At 38.2% G+C, this 13,860-nt stretch overlaps 1 protein-coding gene across 1 annotated transcript in view; it reads left to right on the forward strand.

The window, feature by feature from the left end:
* The window catches only part of LOC117371814 (voltage-dependent calcium channel subunit alpha-2/delta-1), a 169,562-nt gene that overhangs the window by 75,729 nt on the left and 79,973 nt on the right, over positions 1–13,860 (forward strand). The window contains exons 5-6 of the mRNA XM_055222580.1: positions 3,557–3,592; positions 8,076–8,196. Coding sequence (XP_055078555.1) covers positions 3,557–3,592; positions 8,076–8,196 — 157 coding nt within the window. The remainder of the gene's footprint in view (positions 1–3,556; positions 3,593–8,075; positions 8,197–13,860) is intronic.

A 13,860-nucleotide genomic window follows, 5' to 3' on the forward strand; every position in this document is an offset into this window, starting at 1 on the left:
TATAGGGACAGGCCTCATGTGAAGCTCAGAACCTCCAGAATTCACTCACTGAGCTGCAGAGGCTGAACTCGCACTGATTAATGATTGGCTGCAGGTTCTGGGGTTTAGGTAGTGATGATTCAGATCAGAGAGAGTCCTTTTAGGTTTAAATCAACTGGATTTCAGCATTGAAATGGGCAACCCAAATGAGAGACTCATGTGAGGCTCATTCTGCTTTGTGATTGGATAAATGAGAACCAAAAGACCAAATTGTAACATAACTACTTGGCCATTGTGTCCATTACTTTGGTAATTTAGAATAAATCAGTATTACTGTTATGGTGAGATTGTGCTGAATGATCACATGTCCAGCAGAAGGTCTTCAAACACAGGCTTGCCTCAGGGTTGCAATTTGTCTCCCTTATTCTTTATTTTACACAGACCACTAGAGGGCATCACAGGAAGGCAGATATATTGTCAAGTTCTCTGTGAACACTGCTCTTCTGTCCTTGCTGGACTTGGATTTGTGTTTGACTAACACTGCTAGAAAAAGTGTGAATTGAAGTTACTAGAATGACTTAAAACAATGGTTAATCAGCAGTATGATGCTAATTGGTTAGGTGAATGCAATATCGAATGGTGTTTCAATTGTTATACATAGACGACTTAAGTTCAAGAAGTTCAAGTTACTACTAAGTTTTAATGCCTTTTTCTGCTCCTGCCAACCTTGAAAAAATGCCTTAATTCAGAAAAAAAAGTTTGTTAAACTTGACCCCATGTTACTGCTTGTTTTGGTAGTTTTCTTTAGTTGTTTAATTTCAACGTTTGAAGTAGACATGAGCGTAACAGTAGACTGAGGAGTGACCTTTAGTTTACACGGGCTTTGACATAGCTCATTTGAAAGCTGAGGTTATCTGGAATTCAGTTCCAGTCAGACCAAACATTTACTTTAGAGTGCCTGAACCTTCAGTAAGTTTTAAAACCACATTTTTGACTCTGCAGCAATGGTGCGGTATGTTCTAGCCAGGGTGCAATTTGTCCAAAGAGCAGAAGGGGGAATGTTTAAACATTTACTTACACTACAAGTCTATTAAATATAGGGTTGCAATACCACCATGACCATAATGCGACCATTTGGGCACCTTCTTTGCACATTTCATATGTAAATAGTAGCTAATAGCAAACAAACAATCATTCACACAGGTGCCATGGTCCACAAGATCAATAAGCTCCAGCTTTATCGCTGCTCTAAGGAGTCGTGTAAATGTCACACTGTCAGACACAACCACAATACTTTCCTTCTTCTGGCGCACACAACCTGTTATCACAGATTTGACTGTGCAGTGTGCTAAGTGGGTATAGGATCATTCTCTGTGTTTGTGTCTGAAGTGCCCCAGCTCCAAGTGGCACAAATGCACAGACGCATGTGGAGAGAAGAAAGTGCAAAAATGCACCAGCACATCACACTGTGTGTGATCAGGGCAGGGCTGACAACTATGATGTCTCCACGTGGCCCTGGATAAAGCAAAGGACAGCTCGGCCACCGCCAGCTGCTTCTAAAGAATCCACAACAGAGAAGAGCTTTGCTCCTACAGAGGCCCCAGAGCAGCCCGCGGGTTGTTGGGATGTGTGAGCAGCACGAGTGTCTGGCAGATGAAGCTGTGGGAGCGAGATGAAGACTGTTGCAATGGTCAACAGGCAAGTGTACAAAGTTTGAGCTGCAAATGACCTGTTAACTTTGAGACACAGTATAAACCTGGTCATTTTGTTTTACCCCCACAAGAATAAAGCAGACGGAAGGATAGGAAAAACAGAAGCAGAACGAGGAACAGACAAACCAGAGAGGGGAGGATCCTCCCCACTCCCCCTCAGCAAATTGCACCCTGGTTCTAGTAAATAATTGCTTTGTCCCCTTAGATTTAAGAGGTTCTATGTGTCGTTGAAATCTTGTTCCTTCTGTAGTGTTTGGTAGCATGTTTAGATTTTTATGAGCAAAAATCCTTTCCTGATTCCATTGTGCTCCACTGAGTGGTTGTTCTTATGATAATGTTAATATTACAAATTAAACTACAAATTTTACTGAAACACAGTTAAGATCATCATATTTAAGATTATGCAAAAAAACAAAAAACAAAAAAAATAAACATTTTCTTTCCCAGTTCCAGCATTTTTTTAGGTTTAAAATTTTACTTCCTGGTTGGAAATCATCATATCACATGAGGGAATTCCACTGTTACCACTGATCCAAAACTCCTCTGATTTACACAGAAATGATCATTTTAATGTCATAATATGTAATAATATCAAACTCTCTAACCCTGTAATTTTCAACATATTTTGTCATCTTTGCAACTTTCTTCTTGATTGGTGTAAATGTATAATTTATATGGGTGTTATCCCACCATATTATGTCAAAACTGGAGAATCATAAAAACGTGTCATATGTAATAATCCCAGCACTAGGTTTTATGTACTCGCTCACTTTTCCCACACTTCTGGGGTCCTAGTGCTGAGTGCAGGTGGGTTGGCTGCCAGAGGAGAAACTGTCACTTTTCTTTAAAGGGTCTGTACCCAATTTTGTCTTGTAATAAAGTAACATTTGTCTCAGTACAGTACATATATTGTAAAAGCAGTTCTTGGTGTCAAAATGAGACTGCTGTGTGCTGTCTGCAATTATAAGGTGTTTTTATCATCCATTTTTCACATGTTTAAGAATCAGATACAGTGCCGTGGATATGTGGTAAAAGTATCAGCATTTATATAAGTGTGAAAATTGAATTTCTCGAGTTGTTAGCCTTCGGGCTAATACAGACCCGCTCCTCCTGTGCGCAAAATGTAAACGACAGAAGTACCATAGACTTTATTACACCCGGGTGTGCTATTTGTGAAGGGCTTTTGAGAGACTGATCTGAACAATCCAGTGGAATGTATGAACGTTAAAGAACAAATACTATGCATTCTCGTGACATTACTTCTCTTTTAAACATACTTTTGGTCACCTTGGGATAAGTATTTCACATTTTCTAACAAAAATAATGTCTACATTTGGAAAACACACTTTATAAAATACACCTCTGTTTCCAAGGAGGCAGCACCCTCTCCTCTTAGCAGCATTAGCTGTTAGCAACAAGAAATAAACAGTTAGAAATTAAACAATTGAAGTATTTTGCTTCTGTGAATGCTATACTAATAGTCCAATGATGGTTTATGAGTTTAAAAAACATCTTAGGAGAATTTGGGTTTTACCTATGACGCAACAATCTGGGCAAAATGTGAAGAGCATTTTCGACTTTCAATTTCAATTGAGGATTAGTGGATTAATGAAAGCCTGAATGTACCATAACACAATTTGAGGTATGTTTGTGATGAGGGGACAACGATATAAAATGGTTCAAAGCTAAAAACAAATCCAAATCAATTCTACCATTACCACTTCATGACATCACCAGATGGAACGGAGTGTTTTGAAGTTTGGTGAAGGATGTAGGCTACACATACTTATTCAAGCAAACCATGCCACAGCAGCTTATGTAACCCTGCACTACCTTGACATAACACGTGTTTCTTCTTTTTTCAGGACGAGGACATCTCCTATTATAATGCAAAAGACAATGTAAGTACACCCAGTCTCTCTTTCTTTCCCTCTTTCTCTATTTTTTCCATTTCTCAATCCTTCTAAGCCCCCAGCAGCCGCACGGTCACGCCCTCCGTTCCTCGAAATGATTCCACTACACGGCTATCTCAATCCCCCTCCTCTTCACCCTCCGATTGAATTCACATTGCATTTCTTTCATTCTGGCTTTTTCTTGTGTTGCCTCAGTCTCACTCCCCTCCACCGTTTGCTCTTTATATTCTTTCTTTTTTTTTCACCCCTCTCGTTTGTATCCCTCCGTCTTCCCTCCTCCCGCTCAGGTGAAGAGGTTTACACCATGTTTCTAGCCTAATTGACAGATGAGATGTATGAGGCGAGCTACACTGTTGCTTTATTAGGAGGAAGCACCCCCCCCCCCCCCCTCACTATTCCCTCCCCCCCTACGAGCTGGCTCCTCCACTCTCCTCCATATCTTATGCTTTGCTTCATATGTCTTGGTGCGAGATGCTGGATGCGCACAAGGATCATGCATGGTAGAAATTGACATTGATGGCTCATGTGTCAGCTTCAAGTAAATGTTGGCAATAACATGGGCAGAAATGGAGCTTCATTAAACAAATAAGTTGATATTATAATTAAGATTGCATGCTATGAGGGAAATGTCAAATGATGCTACATCTGTATTAGCGATTAGATTTTGATAGACAAGGCACATGCATAAGAGTAATACTAAAAGATAACAGTAATAACAGTAATACGACCACACAATACTCTGATACAATAATCTGTGTATGTACAGTTGAAAGCAGAAGTTGACACACAGTAAGATTATTATGCATTTAAACAATTTGGGAAAACCCAGATGATGATGTTTTTGGAAGTTTATTGACGACATTTGTATTAATTAGACACAACCCTAAAAGTTTGGACTTCCTGGAGTTAGCCTTGATTTGTTGTACAGGTCGTGTTTGTTTAAAACTAATGCATTAGGACTTGTTGTCCTCGTTTACACTGTGAGGAAAGACAATCACGGAACCAAACCACGTGTCCACTGTCTCACATCAGTGGATTTGGCTTCATCTGAGCGGGACAGCATCGCGGTGAGTAAAAATGAGTAACAAAAGAAGTTACAATGCGTGGCTTGCATTTATGGGCTGGACACAGATGTGCGTAAACACGTCAGGCGCTGCTTGTGATGTTGTAGAGCAGATTGTGCTAGTAGACATCCAGGACATGGATGTTTTGGGTTCAGGAGGTTACAGATGTGATCAGCAGTGACATTATTGCCATGTGTAGAGGGCGAGTTTGATTATTTATCTTACTCTAATATGTTGTCTGGGGTAAAGTGAGGCTAAGCGTACACACGGGCTAAATTATATTCTGCTCCTTCACTTTATATTTGTCCTGTATTTTTTGTGTAGGTGACAAAGGCCCAAAGGCTATTATGTAAATACACTACTAATGCATGAAAAAAACAAAAACCCTCGGCACCCCCATCCAAAAATTACGTTCCCGTGGCTATGGGGCATGACTGCCACCCCCCCCTCCGTGAGCCGATCCCAGGTCCCAAGCACTCCAGACCCTTCCAAACCCGCCAGCCTCCAGGTCCCTTAAACTGGCCTTATGGAAACGAGGTTAATGTTACTTTGTGTGTGTGTGTGTGGGGGGGGTGTGTGTGTGTGTGTGTGTGTGTGTGTGTGTGTTAGCTTATAAATTAAAATAGTTCAGGCCTACATCTTTACGCCCCAAAACTAGTGAAATAAGAATATATAATTGATTGAAAATAAGCTATTATCATGCAGTTTCCTACGTTTAAATCAGTAAATAATAATCATCAGAAGGTTTTTTTTTTGTTGTTTTTTTGCCTTGGCTAGCAAAAAAATTATATAACTATAATAATTAGATAACTCAGTAATTAGATGTGAGTTTTGTTGTGTGTTTAGATGCACAAGAGAAATCTGATCATCAAAACACCTGGTGATGTTCATTGAATCAGTGGATTTTTAGCGTAACAGTTGAATGAATTTTAAAATAGCTCTTTAATCTTTAATGCATTCTCTTTCACTTTTGTCTTTTCCACATTAATTTGGCCTTTTTGTATAATTTTATCTTGTTAAAACCTGCACAGTTGTGAACCATCAGAAAGAAATCAGAGTACTCACATCAGATGTAACAGTTTGCATGAGATTTCAATAATGTAATAACTCTAGATCAGATTTTTCCCTGTAAACAAAACCACTGTGACGTCAGTGTTTGCAAGTCGTTACAAATCTATATAGACTGTTTTTTTTTTTGATGGCTGCTGATAAGTATTACAATATAGTAATAACATAGGTCCAAATCATGCTATATATCAAACAAACAGTCAATATTGTCATTATCAATCTGCAGTAGTGATGCTGCATGGGCTTTAATGAGAGTGTGGGGATAAGTGCTACAACTGTAAGAGGTGCTCATGCTGGCAATTAGACTATATAGCATGTTGTTTGTAATGGAGGATTCTGATGGATATAGAGCACATATAATGATTATTCAAATTTACTATCGAGAAATTATATGAACAGATGTGTTAATCTGATATTCCATTACAATTTATGATGCTTTCTATGTATTTAATGAACTTCTGTATGTTGCATTGTTAATATTTACAGAGTTAACTCCACGGGGAAAAAAATGGCTATTAGTTTAATCTGCAGAGAGAACGCTATGCTGCTTTTGTGAATTATTTGAATATGTGTGGTCCTAAAAGTGATCCTTGAGGTGAAGTGTTTTGGATAAATCTGTTCAAACGTGTCATCAGTTGCTGTAGTAGAACGAGGAGTAGTGATATTAGTATTTCCTATTCATTTGGTGCTGTATTAGCGTTAATAATTGATAACAATTGTGTGGATGCATCTCCCCGGGGAGTCTAGATGAAAATTAGCAGTAGTTAAATCTGGCAGACATCATTGTTTTTTATAAGATTAATGATTTTGGACATGGTCCCTGAAATAAAGAATAAAATAATAGCAAATAATAAATAAAAATGATAAATAAAAATACACCCTAGCTGCTTTTTCCAAGTAAAAACGAGTTATATCCGGCCTTAACAAATCACCAAATGCACCCAGACCCAGCATTAAAAGCTCAAAAGCACTGAAAACAAACTTACAACTGAAAAGTCACAACTATACATGTCAAACTTTCCCCTTTACACAGCAGACTGACCAAACAGCACCTTTATCAAACGCACAAAAACATAACAAACATGTGCACCCTACAGGACGACACTTATATACTTATACAACCACCAAACAGATATTAAATTAGCTGCAGTTGTAAGTAGCGTGAGCATTGCTGATATCTTTTTAACTACTACGTGTCACTCTTGCTGTAGTTTGAACTCCCATCACAAAAGAAAACATCGAGTATTCACCTGCTTGTGTAAAACCAATGAAATGTCAGTCTTTACAGCTGCCTAAAGCTACTTCTGATTGGTAACTTTTACCAATCAGAAGTAGCTCTTTTTTTAGCCAATCACTGTCTCTAATCCCTCGTTTTGGTCTTGTTTACTTCCCAAATCAAAGGAGACTCACAGTAAAATAATGAGCCTTGTTATACTGACAGTAACTACAACGGCGTTACAGCAGAGGAAAGAGTATTTTGTTAGATTGCTTGTTACTGCTAAAAGTAATGCTGTTGCCACTTAAACAGCATTATTCCCAACACTGGATATAACAACTACAGGAGCATAGTAACCGCATGGGCACATAGGGAGGAGTGCGATATTAACTGCATTTTTAGGTCATTTGGGAGAATGCAGTAGAAGCTGTACTTTAGGGCCATGAAGGAATTGTGTAATGGTTGTGTGCATTGTGGACGTAAATATGAGTAATGCCTTTCTTTCTTTCCAGTGGATTGTGTAGGTTTCAGCCAGTTTAATGTATCAAGTACTGTATCTTGCATGAAAATTTCTTTATTTAGAAATAATAAAGGCTTATTTTATCTAATCTTAATGTTACAGAATGTTGGAACTGGTAATGAGGAGGTTGTTTTGACAGTGAAGGACGTACCGGCTTTGCTTTAGCGTTTGTTTGTCTAAGGGTCCTATAATGGTTTGCGGTGTGATTTCATCCATTTCTCTAAAAAGTGATATTTTGCTATTCCATATCAGGTATAAGAAAAATACAGTGTGCATGTTAAATACTGTATGTATCCACTTAACGATCAATAAAAAGCAATAAGAATACGATACGCATCACAACATACTGATCATAAGACACGTACATCGCAAATTAAATTATTATTATTATTTCACACACACCATAAATCCAACTGCCGGTACTTTTTATTTATGCACATTTTGCGTTTTTTAGTCCAGCTAATGCTTCTCCATCCATTATCAACCCCACATTGCTTCTATTGTATTTGAAATAGTGCTTCAGCAAGTATCTTTTTTGTGTGTCTGCATTATATTTTAGCGTCAGCACTCTTCGTGAATTCTGATCTGTCTGTCTCTTCACAGCTGGACCCCAACAAGACGGAGGGTAGGATCCGGCCTGATTTCAAGCACGACGCCTCCTTTAAGCGACTGACGGACTCCAACTACACGGCTGTGCACATCCCCACGGACATCTACAATGGCTGTGAGTCTGTTTCCATGGTGACGCGATGCACACACACAAACACGCACCCACAAGATTATTATAAAATGTTTTTTTACACATAAAGCCCCAAAGAAAATTCGCCCTTGGCTAAATGATAGTTTCAAAAAAAGTGCAATGGCATAACGGAGGCTCGTCTGCACACTCGAGGCTACACTCGGTTGTCCTTGGGAGCTAAATGCACCGGGCGACAATGATCAATTTTTAAAAATCTATTCGAGACGCCATATTGAAGTCATTTGCTAAGTGGTGTGTTCATTAAATGTTTGGTTGGGATTTTGCAAAATACTTAAAGACGCTGTACCCGGTTTTACTTAAAAACATGAAAAACAACTAGTTCATTTTACATGGGGTGCAGTGGTCCAAAGTTATTCCTCACTTACCTTATACATTATGAGCATTCTAATTAAGCACTGAGATGAGTTTATAAGTGCTTTTCACAACTTTTAGAGACCAGTTTTGCCATCACAGTAAAGCTAAGAACAACTAGCATGCTAACGTGCACTACCTGATTATCAGACAATAAAACACACTAATCAGATGCAGCGGACATATTTTAAACAAAAATGTTGCTAAAATAAATGTGAAAAAAAAAATTGTTCACTTTACAGCATATCAAATAAAATCCCCCTTCAAAATAGTAAATCCTAGCAACTAACATTAGATTACACAATTATTATTACGTATACATGGAAATTAAAGATTACATCTGCCATTCTACTTTATTCCATGGTAACATAGCCCTAACCCAATATGAACAAATATGAACAGAATTATTACCAATTAAGTCCAATAACAAAATTATATTAGTTAGTTCATTCACTTAACAATTGCATTTTGTTTAGTAAATTTTTCATATTTACCTACTAAATGGGTCATGTCATTGTATCGGAGGTTTCGTTTTCACTTTAAAGTGCATTTTCCTAAGACCAGTTGAAGTATTTGCTTGAATTGTACAATAGGAAAAGTTACAGGTTTCATAGATAGCTTGTAGCTGGCCAGTTTAAGTAAATATTAAAATATAAAATTGCCACTATTATCAAATTTGACACAGCCTGGATCCAGTTTCATTAGACCAAAGGCAATATCTTTTACACTAACAAAAATCGCTGGTACCAGGTAATACCTCTGTGATTTGGTGGCATTTACCTCGAGTAGTTGGCTCTAATTTGAATCTCTGGAGTTCTGGTGACATTAGACATTGCTGAATGTCACAATCCTTAAGAAGGACCAGACATTACGTTACTTGTGCTCAGAATAGATATGTCAAGAATTTACTATTTTTGCATTTCGAGTACTCAAGGAAGAAATGCTATTTTATCATTATTATACATTTTAAAAATATTTTCTTTATTTATTTGTTTATTTTTCTATTGGTACTATTGTGAATTGAATTAATTTGGGTGAAATAGTGGGCCAATAATTAGTTTAAAGAGGGACTATTAAACTTTCTTTTTTCATTATTAACAAGTAACATTTACATCACTATGTTACCTTATATTGTTTTGAACATGCAGTACTCACTGTATTCACTATCACAACACAATCACTGTGCATCCTGCTAATAAAACTACTGCTAGTTAGTTTTTGTGGAGGGAACCATGTCATAACATGGTAGACATCTCTAAAAAAGTAGATAATAATAGATTGCATAATACCCCTTTAACTTTAACCCTTTGTATTATGCAGCACATAAATGATTGATGTCTTACTCTTCCTTTATCTCTTACCATATTTTTGCTGATGATTTGAGCTGCAGATTCTCGAGATTTTCCAAGTGTACCTTCCTTGCAGGGGGCACTGTATTGTAAGCGTTAGAGTAGTACACATACAGTAGGACATGACGGGTGAATGCAGGGAGCAGCGTGGAGCTAGTCCTGCTGGCTGCCCGTCTGCCCCAAAGTCACAGCCGGCCTCTTTCTGACCTCTGCCTCATGATGACTAAATATACACGGTTCACACTGGCACCCTCTGAGCACAAGTCTGCACACAATAGCACAATACAACAGGGGAGACAGAGGAGAAGGGTCAGCAATTTAACTTAAAAGCTATGTAACTTTTCTTATGGAGGATGCTTGTCTTCACGTAGATGTCATTGCTAGGCCACGTTTAACAAATCTATTTCCATGATAGATCAGGTCTGTGGAGAGATTAACCTTTTGAAGATATGAATTCATGTAAAATACTACTTAAAGTGGGACTAAACCCCTAAACTTCGCCTACTATTCCCATTCTGTGCCAATGGAAACAGTGACCATAAGTAATGACTCAAGGGATTAACACAGGCAGGCAAGGATCACAGAATTGTCTATGCAGGATTTGAACCGCCAATCACCTGTAATTTATTAGTATAGTCATTCTATTCGTTCTGTAACAGTCCCATCTTTTTCTTGTTCCTCTTTGGCATCAGGTGTTCATACCAGGCACGTGTGTAGTGTCTTCCACATGCATTTGAAATATTTACTTGAAATTTAAACCAGCTACCTGGAATTTCTATGGACACAGGGATGATCTGGACAGCCTTTAGAGATGACCACAGTGGATTGTGATTGGCTGAGTGAGGTCATGTGACACTTTTATTAACACTTTGTAAAAAGTAGAACAGATGTGGCCTGTTTCATTTTTAAATACTAATGTAATATTCAAGTAAGTAAACATTAGGAAGATGTGACTCCAGCACTATTTACCAGACTTCAAAGAAAATTGTAGAAGAAAGTCAGAAATTTTTTTTAGACCAAAGACGAAGTGAAATTATGTAGTGGTAAAACTAGTAGGCTTAATAGCAGTAGTAGTAAACAGTAAATGAGTAGTAAGAGTATTAACAGAAACATAATAGTAGTAGTCTTGGAAAGAGTAGTGTAGTATATACTTGCATGGGACCCAGAATACACACTTCTACTTACAAACATGTGAGTCTGGTCACAGGTGAGTTCAGATGGTCGTGACTGACAGTCGTGACTTTGGCCATGTCTCAATTCGACAGTTGCACACTTCAAAGTACCGTTAGAAGGACTTGCCTGACAAATAACCTTCGTCGATCCCAAAGGCCATGCCGAAATGGGATAGGCCCACGCCACAGAGTGTACGTCAACTGCTGTCTGTGCGCTTATGTTACGACGCTTATGTTACACCGCTTACGTTACGTCGCCTAGCAACTGTGATGGCTGCTGACTAATGCGCTAAACGGCTGTTGACTCATGACCTAAAGGTGTAAAATGGACACTGGAATAATTACAGTTTTATTTTTAATTCTTTATTATTTCATAGAAGAAAAGTCAAGGTTTTGTAGTCGCAGCCGTTTATTTCTGTTTGTATTGAATGAAGTAAGGATTTAATCTTCTTTCTTTTGAATATAATGGGCAAATACAACGTTCAAGGTGATTTTTTCCCAATTGTAGCTAGTATTGCATAACTTTAACAAAATATGCCTGGTTTCTCCCGTAGAAGAAACCACGCGCAGTGCATGATGGGATATAGCAGTGCACGAAGTTTGCTCGGATGCACGCTTCGTTCATGGCTGATCTTGGCTGCATTTGTGGGGTGCATGAAGTCGGACAGGCCTTGTCACGCTGGAAGTTACGTAAGTGCCCTTCAAATGCAGCCGACCAAGAGTGCAACCGTTGAATTGAGACACAGCCATAGGCCATGTCTCAATTCGCCAAAATGGCCTTAGATTCACCACTGAAAGTGTGCGTTTATAGACTATGAATGTAAAAATACTGTTACCTCTGTCTCTGTTATTACATTTTCACAAGGTATATTTTGTTAAAGTTATGAAGAAGCTACAATTGAGAAAAAAAATCACCTTGAACGTTATATATTATATATATATTGATATTCAATTTAAACAGAAAGAAACGGCTGCGACGACGACATCTTGACTTTTCTTCTATTAAATAATAAATAATTAAAAATAACGTACGTAATCTACGTGTCGCACGCTCAAAGACAGCGGTGAAAGTGCGGTCCATGGTGTAGGCCTGTCCCATTTCTGCAAGATGGCGGCTACACTGAGGAGGACACATTCTCGTCCAGAAGCTTCAAACTACACTTTGAGGAGTACTTCGAAAGGACCCTTCAAAAGGTGCATTTGGCAAATTGAGACAATGGCCATAGTTTGTCCTTATCAAAACAAATATGGCTGCTTACAAGGAAAAAAGAAAAGAAAATATATTACAGGGGACTGATCACAGGTGTCTGCAGAATCAATGAGCGAAGCACTAAACTGGTGAGGGAAATATTATTTTGTTTGTAAATGATGAGGCCTCTTTCGTTTTACATAAGAGCTGAAATTAACAAATCTGATTGGACGATAATGTTTGATCAGGCTTGAGATGCGACGGAGGGCTGATATCCCTCTGAGGAAAAATATATAAGGATATATCATGAAAAAGTATGTACAGTACTACAGTGTTATTGGTAAAGGTTATAGACATATAACAGTAGTATTTAGACTTATACATACTGCTTATGACTGCATAAACACTGACTGTAGTAGTGGAAGTAGTACTAGTAGGATCACAGCTATGGTATTCACACACTTCCTTTACACCCAGTAACTTTGTATTATTATTGTTTTATTTAGTTGAAGACCATGCGTGCTAATATTAATCTGTTGTCCCACATTCAGTATCACAACACACTTTTCATACACTAACCTACATGAACACTGGAGGCAAGATTGGTGATGTGTCTTGCCTAAGGGCACAACAACATTATGCACTCTAACCACTGAGGCACTGCAGTCCCAGCTCTCTCCCATCCAAGTACTAATCAGGCCCAAACCCGCGTAGCTTCTGAGATCAGACAAGCTCGGTCATTCTCATGGCACGACTGCAAATGTACCAAGACATTTTGTTCAAATTTTCCAAGACGCAGTTTTCAGTAGATTTTGACATTGACATTTGGAAATCATTTTGTCATTATTATTTTGTAACGCTCCATTTTCACCAAGCTAATTCAGAAACCAAACTGTAAATTACTCTGCACAAAATCAGTTAGCCTTGTGGTTTTGATTGATAGAAACGGGCCACAGTATATCATAGACATGCTTCAATGTATGGACAGAATGGTGTTCCCAATTGCATCTAGAGCCAGTAAATGTTCCAGGAATAACCTTTTCTGGGCTGAAGAAAATTGGATTCTGTGGGTGAAGTGGGAGCTAAGTTTATGAAAGCTGCAGATCATATTGTGGGACTGAAGCTGATTTTCTGATGATAGAAACACCGTGGAAGACACATACATTCATACACAGAGGTCAATAGGTCACCACACCCTATCACAACCTCATATGAACATAATATAAATGATGAGTTATTGCTAGGGTAGAGAAATAGTAGTAAGTAGTAGGGCTGTAGACCTTTAGTCATATAGTCGATGGTGTGTTACTTCATCAAAATTGGTATTATTTGGCTAATCATTGTACTTAAATGATAGGATTTGTTTGGGACCACAGCAGAAAGGAGAGGTCAGTGAGTGAGTTAGCTGAAGATTTTGTTTGTCTTCATGTCTGTATTTATATGTAAAAAGGCAGATTAAACTCATGATTCACAAGTTCAATCTGTTTTTATTATATAATAGATTGTTTCCTAGTACTTTTTTCTGCATAAATAGCTGTTTTTGCTTGAACTTCCGTGCAGGTGTCAT

This window comes from Periophthalmus magnuspinnatus, chromosome 6 (assembly GCF_009829125.3).
Source record: "Periophthalmus magnuspinnatus isolate fPerMag1 chromosome 6, fPerMag1.2.pri, whole genome shotgun sequence".
Lineage (NCBI taxonomy): Eukaryota > Metazoa > Chordata > Actinopteri > Gobiiformes > Gobiidae > Periophthalmus > Periophthalmus magnuspinnatus.